This window comes from Bactrocera oleae, chromosome 6 (genome assembly GCF_042242935.1).
Source record: "Bactrocera oleae isolate idBacOlea1 chromosome 6, idBacOlea1, whole genome shotgun sequence".
NCBI classification, from domain to species: domain Eukaryota; kingdom Metazoa; phylum Arthropoda; class Insecta; order Diptera; family Tephritidae; genus Bactrocera; species Bactrocera oleae.
In genome coordinates, this window is record NC_091540.1 from 35,149,308 (window position 1) to 35,164,312 (window position 15,005).

General features: G+C 34.5%; 1 protein-coding gene across 2 annotated transcripts in view; it reads left to right on the plus strand.

Annotated features, from left to right (window-relative positions):
- The window catches only part of LOC106619303 (serine-rich adhesin for platelets), an 81,618-nt gene extending 68,405 nt beyond the window's left edge, over positions 1-13,213 (plus strand). The window contains exons 2-5 of one of the 2 annotated variants that reach the window (XM_036370770.2): positions 4,462-4,563; positions 7,493-7,735; positions 8,056-8,118; positions 10,721-13,213. In XM_036370770.2, the coding sequence (XP_036226663.2) occupies positions 4,558-4,563; positions 7,493-7,735; positions 8,056-8,118; positions 10,721-11,929 (1,521 nt within the window). In that variant the 5' untranslated portion in view covers positions 4,462-4,557 and the 3' untranslated portion in view covers positions 11,930-13,213. The remainder of the gene's footprint in view (positions 1-4,461; positions 4,564-7,492; positions 7,736-8,055; positions 8,119-10,720) is intronic. The other variant, XM_036370771.2, reaches the window with a different exon arrangement.
- The last annotated feature ends 1,792 nt before the right edge of the window (positions 13,214-15,005 follow it).

Below are 15,005 nucleotides of genomic sequence, written 5' to 3' on the forward strand. Positions count from 1 at the left end.
TACCTATATTAACATACATGTATATAAGTTGCAAGAGTATGAAATGTTACAGCCGAACTTAGCCTTTAGCCCTTCCTTACTTGTTTCTTTAATTTTTGTTATTTTATCTTACGTTTCCGATGGGTTTCATCTTACTATAACTTTTTTTTGTTTTCAAAAATTATCTGCCGTGGTCCATAATAATATGCTTCCAGCAAAATACCATCATTTACACAAGCACAAAGTTCGACATATTTGATTTAAAAAAAAAAATTTGGTTTTCATACTCCAAATTAGAGATATACCTACACTGAAAGAAACTCACAAGGGGAGTAGCTGCTTTTAAACACTTTCTATTTTTTCTTTATCATTTTAGGAAAATACTTGCGAAAACCCGCTGTGACAATGCCTAGAAATTTTAGTTTTCCGTCATTGACGTTTTTGGCAACCGTATAAACACAGGTTGTAAGACTAACACAACTGAACATAAACTGTACATCTTTTCAATAGTCCAAATTGTAAATTCAACTAGAGTGGAATTTTGGTGGCGTAAAAAGTTATATATTGCTTGGCACTTGCGATTCTCATTCGACACGGATTAGTTAGAAAAGATGACAACACTCTTACTCATATTCTTCGTGTTGATAATAGACTGCAAGGTTATTTTCTTTGTTAATTCTATAATGACCTTGTGATAGCAATGAATTGAGAGAATATCGCTTAATAATAAAAATATTAACTAATGTTGTATGAAACGTAAGAAATTCTTGCATAAAATTCAGCACACTCTGTATTTAGGCCATCTCAACAACATTTCTACTACCGTTTGCCATATTTTTATAGGCTTTTTCATGTCATAGATGACTTCGGAGGTTTGACATTTATTGCAAATGCAGAAAACTCTACAACCCACTCACTCGTCTAATTAAAATTGCATACGAATCCCCTCACCCATTGATTTGACTGCCTCAGTTATGATTCAAACAACCAATATTTTTTAGGTAATTTCCGCATTTCGCTAATTAATTTTCGTTAACGATTGTAGCTGAAATTTATTGCGTTTGAAAATCGGTGGAAATAAAGGAACAAACAGAAAAACGTAAAGATGACAATAAGTCCAAAAGTGCTCGCAATATACAACGATGTGTTGTTGCATTCAGGAAATAATCGCCACATGAAACTTGCACTTTCAATATTTTAATGGGTCATAAACGTTATACAAAAGTATGAAACTTGTATTTTAATGTTGTATGGAAATTTTTGAAGAATTCACGAATCGCGTTCTCGTTTTTCTTCTAATGAAGCTATAATCCTTTAATCTGTTTCGACCCTATATTTGAATTAAATTCTTCCCTAAAAGTAATTTATTTAATCTATATGGTTTTTCTTAAGTAGAATTCAAAAAGAAGCTATGTATATAGTAATTCCGTTCCAGCAGTCCCAGTCTACTTTCGTTTTACACTAGTTCTGAGACAGTTAAATGTCTCTCCAGTGCGAAACTGGCACTTTTGCACAGTCAGCTCACTTTTTCTAAAGGGAGAATACAAAAAATACAACAATTATCATGTAAATGATTTATTAGGAAGTACATCTACATTTGTACTTCGTCTAAGCAACCTTGTCAAATCTAAATTGATTAATGGGTCAAAGTGTCACTTGTCATTACCGTAAATGAAAGGTGATGGTGGTGTGCTTATCGGGTAGGTATGTGAATCCGCCAACTTCTATTTTTCGTACCCCTAAATTTTAAGGGTGGTCCATCCCAAATATTATTTATATTTTATTTTTGAACCAATTTCTCTGTTCACGATTCAGCATTGAAAAATACATGCAATTCCAAATTTTCGCACCTATACGATCAACCCTTGATTTTTAATCGCGACTTTTATATTATTCTATTCCATCAAGAGACAATCGCATATAATAGTATAGTTCTATCAACCAACCAGATATCCAGGTGTCTCCATTGTCATTTCTCAACCAGAAAACATTCGCAGAGTAGGAATGAAAATAAGTCGGCTTATTTTATTCTCATCCAATCAAGTTAATTTCATTCTCATAGCGAATATGGGGTGTATGCATTAATTCGTGCGGTTTTCTAAGAGAAGGCTCTACTAGTATTATTTTGCGTTATTTTCCAGTAGATGTCATTTGTTTTAGCGTGAACGACAATTTGTTTTATTCATTTGAAAATGTCGAAATTTGTACCTGATAAAGTGATTTGCGGGGAATTCTTCTTCATTACTTTAACATGAAGAAAAGTGCTACCGAAAGCCATCGTACTTTACTGGACGTTTATGGTGAATCAATGCAGAATGCCCTCACCGGAGTACGCTTCACTTCAGAACAGGGTATCAGAAATTGGCTCGATTCTTTCTTGACCTCCAAGCCGGAGAAGTTCTTTTGGGATGGGATCCACAAACTGCCAGAAAGATGGGCAAACATCGTAGCTTCTGATGGGCAATACTTTGAACATTAAATGTATAACAATTTTATAAATTTAAATAACATTGTTTCATTTTTATTGTGGATCTCGAAAACGGCCAAGGCCGTACACAAACGAAATAGCGCTTGATAATGTTATAAATCCACCAAAATCACCGCTTATCGAATTTTTTTAATTGTGTAATCGTGCGAATGTTTTTGGTGCCTTTGTACAAACACTCTTACTCAACATAGCACGTTATTTTACATCAAATCAATCGAAAAATAGATACCCCGCAAGGAAGGCACACCAGTTGATGCATCACCCGGTTTATACTTGACGTATAATACAGTCAATTAAAGGCAGACTGATTGCTTTTATCTGCGACTGTTGTTGGTTAATGTCACCAGACCACTATGTTAACATTTCAAGATATACGTAAAGTAAATGGGAAACAGTATCGAATGTGTGGAAGATAGAAATCAGTGGGACGGGATCAACACAGATATAAATCCTGAAATTAAGTATGATACTGTCAAGTTCTTCCACTACTACTGACAGCAAACATGGGCGTTTATATGCTTCAAGATCCATCTGCCGAAACTTTTTCAAAACAATTGTTAGATATTGGCAATGGAAAACTAGCTGTACATGAAAATACTCATGCATAATCTTCGTTTATTTTTAATTGAAATAATTAGTGGTAGAAATATAAATTATATTATATGTACATATAGCTAGCTATCAATAATTAGAATTTAATATATATGTCATCTTCATTCCTCTTTCAATTATAACTACATCAACCACATTATTTTTAAAATTTTATAAAAAAAAATATTTCCTAAAAATAACCTATATGGCAAAACAACGTTTGCCGGGTCAGCTAGAATTTTATAAAATCTAGCTATACTTATTTTGATATCATCTCAACTAATCCAACGAAGAAAGTAAGTTAAGAGGAACGTCAAATACTTTCTAGTTCAGCTCGAGCTATAATATCCGAGTCTCTCCTTAGATAGATCTGGCGGAAACTATTAGGCTTTTCTTTGTACATGATAAATATATTGAAATATACATAAGTTTTAAATTCAGAGTCTGAATGTTAAAAGTTCTAACAAATATTCGCTCTCTTTTTCTCAACAGCTGTTGTAACGGTTATATTCTCTTGCTTGCGACCCGCCGTGTTGTAATCATAAGGAACTGTCAAAATTTCACAGTTGTTGTGTCTTCGGCTCTTTTTTTCATGACATCACAAACTAATATTGAATTAGAACTCTATTGATATCATTTTTGTACACAATTCACTAAATGGAAGCATGTCACAATTTCAAAAGCTTTGATAAATGTTCTTCCATTGTGTTGTCGTATTCTGTTAAAATGAGGTAAAAATTATGTTGTTTAATTAAAATCGATTTCTTCGTCAAGCAATATAACGGAACTATGCCAATTCCAAATTTAAATATACTGTTAAAATTCTAAAGCGAATACATTGACAACGCCGATAACGGAGTTTTATCACCATTCATTACAACCAAACGACTTGTCACAATTGCGAATTCAATGGTTCCTCGGCAGCTGTTAATATTTTAAATATTTATTCCTGCACTGCTTCGATGTCTCACCACAACGGTGATAAATCAAAGCGTTCAATTCGATTAAATGGCAAAGTGGTGAAGGAGCATTTATTTCCTTGCATCGTATTATGCAATCTCAAAGCCAATCGCATTGTGGTTGCCGCCTCTCCAGAAAAGTATTTATACAAGAGTATAAGCGAGGCGGCAAATGCAAGCGAATAAGCGGCTGAGATCATTAGTGAGATTGATGAGCTCATTGTGCCATATTGCCAACTTATTTCAAAACACACAAGAGTACTTAGAGATGAGAGGAGGCTGCGTGAGGGGATTTTGAGTTCACAGCTAAAGATGTGTGCAGAGGAAAAGTAAAAAGAAATAGAGAATAAGCAAAGTTTTTTGTGGCAAACTTTGTAACCGAGTGCACCAACGGACCCACAGCATCTATCAACTACTTTTAATTGATTTTATTTATCTTTGCAGATTAAATGTTCATTGTGCAACTTTTTGATTGATATTCTTGCCACAACAAGAGACTGGGGATGAAAAACCTAAATAAAAAGGATTTAATATTTAAATATGCAGGTAAGTGCTGTGAAAGATAGTGATGAATAATATGCAGGCACTTGGACATGTGAAGACGGCTTTGAATATAACTAACGAACCCAATAAGAACTGAAAAAAAGCAAGAAAAAACGTTACCATCGGCTACAGCGAAGTTTTAATGACATTCAGACTTTTCTTATAGCATAACAAGAAAAAATGTTAACTTCGGTTGCATCGAAGCTATAATACCCTTCACAGATACAAAGATTCCTTACAAGATCTGTCAACTTCTTCGGAGATTGCATCAATGACTTAGGCAATAACCCATGCCAAATTTCGTGAAGATATCTCGTCAAAGAAAATGTCTTTCATGCAGACATTTAATTCCGATTCTTCAGCTTCTATGGCAGCTATATCAGGACCTGAGCAAAATTTCAGATTGATATATCAAAAGCCTAAGGACTAGTTTGCATATATACAGGCAGACAGACGGATAGACTCTCATATATTGTAAACATATAGAAATGTCTTCTATTGGATTGGAAATGTAGGAAATTCAACAACTTTTTTTTTACATTTTTACATAATTAAGTTAATTTTACTACTTTCAAAAGCTATTTTACTTACTTTCTCTGCTCAAAAACCACTACGTTATCCTGCGGATCATTTCTAAAGAAACAACTCAATGTGGGTAGTATAGTATACGAGTACATGCGGTGTACGGTAATCACCAACTTGAATCAAACTGTTGTTCATGGTTATACTGGCTGGCTGTCATAAACAGAATCACAACTGGATTAATTCGTTTGACAACGACTGTCGTTTAATTTGACACAATGAAAACTGTACATAATGAAGGAACAGGTGACCACACTCTCTAAATACAAAATTCTTATTTGTTATCGTGAATTTCTCTTTACCATTTATAATTCACTTTACCAACTGTTGCGCTATCAGAGCGTCCTTCACTCCTCCCTTCAATAACTTTAGCAGGTATATCATGTGTGAAAAATATGGTACTCCAGTAATTGAATTTGTGGTGCAACACTTCCCAAGTTATACCTATACCAATAAAATAACAAATTGAAAGGCACGCGTAATTGAATTCACAATTGCCGCTCAACACAAAAAAGGAGGTAACAGAAAGAATAAAACAAACGTAAAAATGACTGATTTCTAGAAATAATGCAAATTGTTCTCGACCGTGCCATTTTTTTGCACAAATTATTAAATGGATAGTGAGCATAGATATAAAGGGTGTTCTTTTTAGACATGTGATTTTCAAGAAGAAATATTGCCAAGAATTTAGATTTATTGTAAAAATATGATTGTTGCTGATTGTTCGGTTTCAATTTTTACATTTCCATTGTAGATTGAATTACCGACTCGGCTGAGCGATTATGTGGACCGAATATTGGATGCAGCGTGCGAAACGTCGCGTGAACCGAGCCATCATCTTGATAATAAATTTACACGATTTGCAAACGTTGTTCCGGAAAAGGTCCATTTAGTATGAAATGCAAACAAACCTGACTATAAATCAAGTAAGAGTTGTCAAAAAGACCAACTCCGAAAAAAGTGTTGCCTCATTGAAAACCACACGTCTATAAAAACATCCGTTACATACATATGTACGAGTATTTGCATATGAAAGTATAGGGATTAGTGAAGGAATATGAAATTCTAGAGATAATAATAGAAAGTCCAATGGCAAAAAATATGCGATTATATATGTATAAACATATTTTCTACCAGTAAAATTCACTTACATATATGCTTAAGGCAATTACTTTGATTGGAATAATTTGATTTGAATTAGTTATTACCTGTTTTTAGACTACCTAAATAACAGATATGGGCTAAATTGCTTCCTACGTAATTTAATTGTTAACTAAATAATGACTTAAAAAATCTGCAATATGTAATGCTATATTTTGACCAGATTACCTCCTTCCAATTCAACATTATACTGACAACTGCACGGCCAGATAATTTCAGTTTTTGTAGGATAATTAGTAAGTTGCCACTAATGCGCCTTATCCAAATTAATGACGCTTCTGCGATGAAAAATTGTGCAGATGACAACAAACTATCAATTTAAATTCTATTATAGTTTCACAAAAACTAGTTTAATATAAATATATTTTACGAAGCTGAAATTCTTTAAAAAAAAGTATTGTCATAAATTGCTAAAAAAATGCAATGACATCCGGTTTTATTGGTTCGACAACTGCTATTAAATATGAGACAAAGAACGCCGTATATAATTATGAGGGTACAGCAATTGTCAATTAATTTAACGTGATATTACCACTTAAAGATAGTACCTGGTGTTCCCCTCTGCCTATGTCTGCAAATAATCATATTTGTAATAAATAGGGAAGGATAAAGTCCTTATATGTTCATTAAATGTATTGTCTAGTTTTTCCGTTGATTTCGTTATCATTGACATTTATGATTTACACACCTAGATTTACAACTAAAAAATGTCTTTCAACTTTTTTTCTTAGATTAGTTAATTTTCAGTTTGGTATCACGAAGATCTGTTTCTAGGTAAATATGTGTATCAAAGCAGTGATATTAGTAAATGAAACACCTGTTCAAACAGACTGCCAATACTGCAAACAATTGTCGAATATTATATATATAATATTTAAATTGTAGAATAAGAAATTTTGTATAATTGTGAGAGTGATTTGTTATTTGAAATATTCACGATACAAAACTGGGCTAAATTCTGTAAAACAAAACTTGGCAGCATCGATGAAGTATCCGCAAGCTCTCCTGTATTCAACACGCTATTTTGACTGTTGCAGTCGAATCGATGACAACTATATTTCATAATGTTTTATTCTTATATTTAGGGTATATGGTATATATAAGAATAAAACAGCTCTTTTTTGAAGTTTAGTTTTTATGCATATGAGCACATTAATTTCTAAAAAATTAATAAAAACATTTCTTTCAGAAACAAGAAAAGAGACGCGAACTGCGTCTGAAGAGATTTTGGCGTTCACCAAAAACAACATCATCCGAAGATTCAACCGGCTATGAGAGCCCCACACGTACCAAGCCTACAAATGACGCGCAACGTTTCAACCATTTGCACTACACCAGCTTAGCGCAGAGTGCACCGGGTGGACCCGAAAATGACACGGCCTACAACAAGCCAACATGTTCGCTGCCGCTACTTCAAGTCTGGCCCAGTCAGGTGTGTATTGAAAACTTCAAAGGGTCTGCGATAGTATAGTCACGTGAGTTTGTTAACAAAAAAATTTAATAAGTGAGTTCTGGACAAACCGTATCTTTTAGTGGTAGGTTCATAACACAACACCACTTTGTCTCCAGTCACAACTAATAGGCTACATAGTGTACTTCTGTTGTGCCATTGTTACTGTTATTGTTGTGTTGATTAATTTGCCTTACATTTATTATACAAATACCTACTTTCTGTTGTTTTCTTGGTTTGGCGTTGGTTTTGTGATGTGGTGTGTTGTGGTTAAAAATAAAAACGAAACTGTACTCGTGTAGCCACATTTACGACAGGAGGGCTTCGTGCAGTTGCGACGAAACAGCGGCCCTGAGGGCCAACGGGTAGGCGTGAGCATTTAAACTAATTTCTTTTCTCAATCTAACCAATTTTTATACTTAAAATCTATTTCGAACTAATATTTGTAAAGTGCATGTTTTTTAAATAATTTTGACACCTTTTTCCCCTTACCAATTCAAAATGGGAATTTATCCATTCAGACTAGTGCAGAAACCTTTGAAAATGATACAAAAAAAACTCATAGTAGGTTGAAACCCAAAGGAAACGAAAGATAAAATAACAAACATTAAAGGAAAAATATTTTACGGCCGATCTGTCATCAGTAAAAGGATGGGGAGGTGTATGGTTGAATTTTTGAGAGTTAAGTTTACATATCTCGATTGCTAGCAAAACTATGAGTCCTATAGAAAAAAGTTATATACATTAATCTATAAATTTTGTATACAGGCTTTTTTCACATAACCTCAAAATTTACATGAAAAATGCAAATAACCAAGTTTTTGGGTTTTTTATCTTTTACAACAATTTTTTCTTTCACGACATTTGGAGTATATAATACACTGTATTTTTTTTTATACTTACTTCGGCGTAAAATCGAAAAAAACCAAATTTTCTTTGAAACGTTCAGTGGGGTAATTTTTTTCATTTTCAAATTTTTTGCACCATAATGCTAAAGACAGACACATGGTTTCCGTACTACAATAGGTACTACAATCAAAGCTCAGGAAATCATGTACCAGCATAGTGACACACATATGGTATTCTATGGGTTTGACGCTCATCAACTGAACAAAGCAGTAAATGAATTGCTTATAACAGCAAATAATCTTAAAATATTATAGTTTCTGAGGAGAGAAAGGAAACATTTTACTCTATCATATTTATACCCTCAACTGGGTATATTAAGTTTGCCACAAAGTTTGTAACACCCAGAAGGAAACGTCGGAGACCCTATAAAATATATATATAAATGATCAGCATGATGAGCTGAGTTGATTTAGCCATGTCCGTCTGTCCATCCGTCCGTCTGTGTATATGCAAACTAGTCCCTCAGTTTTTAAGCTATCGATCTGAAATTTTGTACCCGCCTTTTCTCACTAAGATGCTGCTCATTTGTCGGAACGGCCGATATCGGACCACTATAGCATATAGCTGCCATACAAACTGAACAATCGGAATCAAGTGCTTGTAAGGAAAACTCTTTTATTTGACGAGATATCTTCACGAAATTAGGCACGAGTTATCGCTTAAGACAACAAATTATTCTCCGCAGAAATTGGTCAGATCAGCTCACTATATCATATAGCTGCCATACAAATTGAACGTTCGGAATCAAGTTCTTGTAAGCGGCCTTTGTATATTTTAAGGGTATTATAGCTTCGGTGCAGCCGAAGTTAACGTTTTTTCTTATTTATATATATATATATTATATAAAAAAGTGCGTTTGGGACAAAAGAAGGTAAGTTTTCACCAAATTTCGTGTACAAGATAAAAATAAAAAGCCCAAAAACTGGATTATTTAAATTTTTCACATACATTTTGAGGTTAAAGATAAATTTCTTTTCATTACCGAAAACATTGCCATATAATGTTTTTCTAAAGGACTCGTAGGTTTGCGATCAATCCAGATGAAGAAACCATTCTTTACCCTTATGAATTCAACCACGCTTCTCCCTTTCCTTTTCTACACCTCAGATCGCCCATAAATAATTTTTCCTTTAATGTTTGCTATTTTGCCTTTCATTTTCAATGGTTTTCATCCTATCATGATTTTTTTTTGTTTCTTTTCAAAAACTATCTACCCTGGTCTAGTTATTTTGCTTATTTACTACTTTTTGAGAATATATAAAATTGTTTTTGTACATTTTTTACTAATGACATAACAGATTTTGTAATTTAACATATTTACAAATATTAAAAAAAAATGTTATTGTAGATTTCAATTCCTAGAAAAAGTACTCCCCAACTAAAAAATTGAGATCGAAATTAACCTTACTTTTCGCTATTTATGGTATAATGCACTACTATGAAAGTGAAACAAATCTTCTATAAAAATAATCTTGGTAGTATTTTTGTTTGTAATAAAAGCTCAACAGAGTGCACTTGTTACTATCGCTTCTGATCTTACTACATTTAGTTTCTAAAACTTACAAAATGGCTGAGGGATTTCGCTAAGTTCTTGGCCATTTGAAGTTGTTGTCAGAGGAGCACGGCTATTTCAGAATATTTTGGAGTTATATTAAATTTTTCAGTGGTCGTGTGATTTTAACTCCCGTTAATTAAAATAATTTTGGTTGCTTGCAATATATTTCTATAATCTGCCACTAATTTGGTAGGCGTAGTTAAATGTTTACTCTTAATTAACAAAGCACTTAAATCTGTATATTAGACTAAGCAATACTTAACTACACAAACTACAATAATACTGTCTCATTTTTCACTCATTTTTAAAAGTTTTTATACTTTTAGACCTTAAAGATTTTTTGACTTATCACCGCTTTGGGCCATATAATTTTTACTTCCGGCCATTTTTTTACTGCGCACACCCACCCACTTTAGCTACCCCTCAAAACTTATTTAATTGTAAAGCAACTCTGTAAGGAAGCATTAAATAATCACTTGAATCACTCTGACTCTTTCCATTAGGATTCGCCACGCGGAGAGGCGGATGGACAATCCTTCATCTTCCCTGTCATTGCCGAGACAAGTACGAGTAGCAGTAGCGGAGCCGGCAGCAGCAGTACGACTGGCGATAGTGCTGCTGCTGGCAGTTCGACCACCACTACTACCACCACCAGCGGCACCTCTGGCGTTTGTAATAACAATCATAGCAATAGCAATAACTTAAGTAATGGCAATCATTTAACGCTCAGCAACTCTTGCTTAGTCGAACGGCGTCGCAGCTCGCTTTACTGTGATACTTTGCATGCGGGCGACTCAGGCATTGATTCCGTGCAGGCGTCACCCTCACCAAACGCACTGCCGCCACCACCCGTTGCGTCGCTGCTCGGTGGTGGCTTAAATATGGCCAGCAACTCCTGTAATGTCTCACCCGCCACCACACCCACACAGGGTTCACCAAATCTCTCGCTTGGCGGTGCACGCGCCAGTATCAGTGTCGGCGTGGCAAATTATCGACGCAAATCCAGTGCGCTACTACATCCCGATCATGCGCGCTTGTTTGCGTTGCGCATGAAGCATGCTGCCGCCTTGGAACGCGCGCAAACGTCACCGGATCAAACATCCATCGAAGATGCAACCGAGTTCCATGACAATTGTTTGGCAACGAATTTGCGTTTGTGCTCTGCGTCTTCGTCGACGACGTCGTCGCTGACTTCCGTCGCAGCGGTTAGCTTAGGCGGTGGGATGGGAGTGATCGGTGCAGCCGGCTCCTCCTCATCCTCCGCTGCAGCTGTGGCAGCATGTCTAGCTGCCGGCGCTGGTGCGGGTTCACAGCAGCGCGTCTCCGACCCATGGCTGCAGCCGCAATCGGATCGTGAACGTGATTCGCGCTACGAACGACGTCGTTCCTCAACGATGACGGCACGCTATTCACTGTTCGATGCATTGGATTTGGAATATGTGCTGTTGCGTGCAGCGGCGCGCGGTTCGGTCGGCCCGTACTCACTAAGCGAATCTATACACAAACTGACATTTACACAATCGTTGGCGTTTCCGGCACTGGCACGCGGTCTCGCTACCAAACGTCGGCGTTCGCACACGCGTACCAGTTCGCGACCGCTTAACCCCAATGAGTCGGGTCTCAATACGTGTGCGAAAGTCGTTACCGCCGTCATATTGGTGGGTATTTCGTTTATGGTGTTTCTGATTGTGTATAAATTTGTGCGGACGTGAGGTTTACTCCTGACCCCGACAGATTTTCCCGTCACATATCAGCAAGCGAATACAAATATATACACGTTCGCAACGGGAAATGTTAGTGCCAGCAAAACACTGTCGGGGTTCAGGAGGGTATTGGGTCTAAAAGATCAAGATTAAATGCACAAATGTAACGGAATAACGAATGGCGAGTGTACTATCTTATGCGTGTTTTACATATATACTACATACTTAGTAATAAAAGTTGTGATAATAAAGTGTAAAACCTGCGCAGAATGGCTGCAATACTTAGTAGTGCTGGAATCACGCCATTTTGTGTAAAAAATGAAGCTGACTGTAAAAAGTGTTTCAATTAAAAAATTTTGTAATTTAAAAACTTACACAAAATGCCTTTTTAAAATATTATTTGCTACTTTTTAATACTCATAGCATTTTCAATACCTAACTATATGCTTATATAAAATAACTGATACAGTTGCCTAAAAAACTATTTAATAGCCCAAATATATTTGGATTATTTAAGTTCTTTATAAGTATATATTTCTTTATAATTATATATTTCCAATATAATTTCCTTTTTTCTCTTTTTTTAACAAGTTTTATATTTTACGGGTCATCTACCATATATACGAAAATAATTTTGAATGTGTTCGAATAGTGGAATCAAAAATTTAAGCCGGTACATAATCAATAAAAAAAAATAATGTTAAGGAGTTGCTGTCAAATGAATTAAATTCCCACTTATTAAATTTTAGCGTGAAGGAATGTCTTGTCTTTCTTTGGTACCAATTCGAACGAACGTTGAACGCGAACGTTAACGTCCAAATTCGTTCAGAAGAAAGATATCTTAGTATTTTGCAATTCAGTCATTATCAACAATTATTACTTTCAGAAAATAACGCAATACTTTATATTTACATCTGCTAAATAAGATAAATGATTTTGCTTGCTGTTTTACATTATTAATTAAAATATTACTCTAACGAAAAATCGCTTCAAACTTCTTTGTGGATAAATACAATATATTTTACAAGAACTATGTGGTATTTCGTAAAACACTGAAAGCTGGGTTTCATAACCGGGTTGATGCTCGCCGACCTCTTTTGATGCCTGGAATAGATCAAAATAATGACGATTTCGAGTAATTCGCTCGATTCGCCAATAATATTGTTACCAAGATATTTCATCCTCAGTATATGAAAACCGCTAGGCAGTGGAGGCTAATTTTTAGTCTATTTTAGAGTAAGTAGATTTCAAATCCCAACATTTTCTAAACTGAAAGGAATATTGAAAAAATTTAAACGCTATATTATAGAATCAATAATTTTATATATATTATATGATGTACTTTATTTATTTAAAAAATATTTTATTTTCAATTACATGTATATAAAATTAAAATTACTGCTAAATTTCAGGTCACAGCTTATTTGATACAGTTCAATTTATTCTAAAATAACATAAACAAATCACTTTCAATCTTAAATTCTTAATATTTTGTGTGAAAGCCTTTCGCCTTAACAAGAGTCTGGATCCGCCTAAAAATATAACCGTGTTTCAAAAATCATGGGTCTTACAAACATTTTCCTGAACGAACTTTAATCGACATATTTGTTTTTATTTTTATTTTATTTTTTACTAATAAACGGTTGTTTACGAGCAACTCGGCCATTAAAATTATGTTCGCTGAGTACGCGGCGGATAGTTTCAGCACTGCATGTTTCTCCTAATTCTTGCTGAACATCTACAACCAATTTTGGAGCCGACAGTTTGGGGTTTACCTTGATTTTTCGAACAATATAGCGCTCGTCGGAGGCACTAGAAATATTGTTTGGCGCATTTCTGCCTTCATTTTCCACTCGATTTTCACGTAAATATCGCTCAATGATGTGCTGTACAGTGGAGGCACTAAGGTTCATAATTTCAACAATTTTTCGAACCGATTTATAATTTTTAAAAAGGTTTATGACCAGTTCACGCTGTTCAATTGTTGTACGACGACCCATTTTTATATAACATACTAAAAATATTTAAAACTAATCATAAACGACGCCAATATGCATGGCAAAATAAAATACAGTTATGCGGTGCGACAATCTGGCGGCTCGAGATGGGAAAATATATGTATCAAATAAGCTGTGACTTGAAATTTAGAAGTAATTTTATATATGTACGTATATTAAAAAAAAATATGTTTTAAATAAATGAAGTACATCATATATGGGTCATTCCATGTCAAATCGACAAATAGTTGGACGCGGCCCCCACCGATTTGGATGAATTTTGGCAGAGAGTTTTGTCTCCTCATAAAACGAAGTTCTGCCAAAGGAAAAAAAAACTCTATAATATAGCGTTTAAAATTTTGTATTATTCCCTTCAGTTTAGAAAATATTGGGATTCGAAATTTATATCGGCTGCTGTATCAAATAAGCTGTGTCCCACTGTATGTACCGATTTCGACTAACGATTATCGGGCCTGCATGACATCCACAGGTCTAGTGCTACAACGCTGAGAAAAACAATATACCATACCGCTGTAATTTCTTTTTAATTTATATATCCTAATTTTAGTTAGAGTTCACAAGTATTTTCTCATTTAAATATTATTTGCTTTTTCCAATAAATATTTCTACTCTAAAAGTGCCTATTTATCTAACAATCTTTACTCAAGCTTCGAATTTAATCAGAAATCAAATATTTATAAACATACGATACTTGTATTTATAACTTTTCTACTATATACTTGTAGTACATATACCATCAAATATATTATATAATAAATGAAGGCAATAAATAAATATCAACAGCTGAGATTGAGTTTTCATGTGAAATTTTTCAAGTATGGAATTTCGAAACCAATTTAATAAAAATTATTACAAAATGTTAATGTGAGATTTACATCAAATTGTATGCTTTGTCATAATTAAGCGTAATAACTAATACCATGTTAAAACTGGGTTGCTTAGAAACTTATATTCATAGACTCGTCTTGTTTGATGGTGCAATCTCCTAAGAAATTATTCAGATCGGATATTTTTCATTTGATGGGATATTTTCACGATATTTCGCTTTTGCCTACGGAAATGGTGCA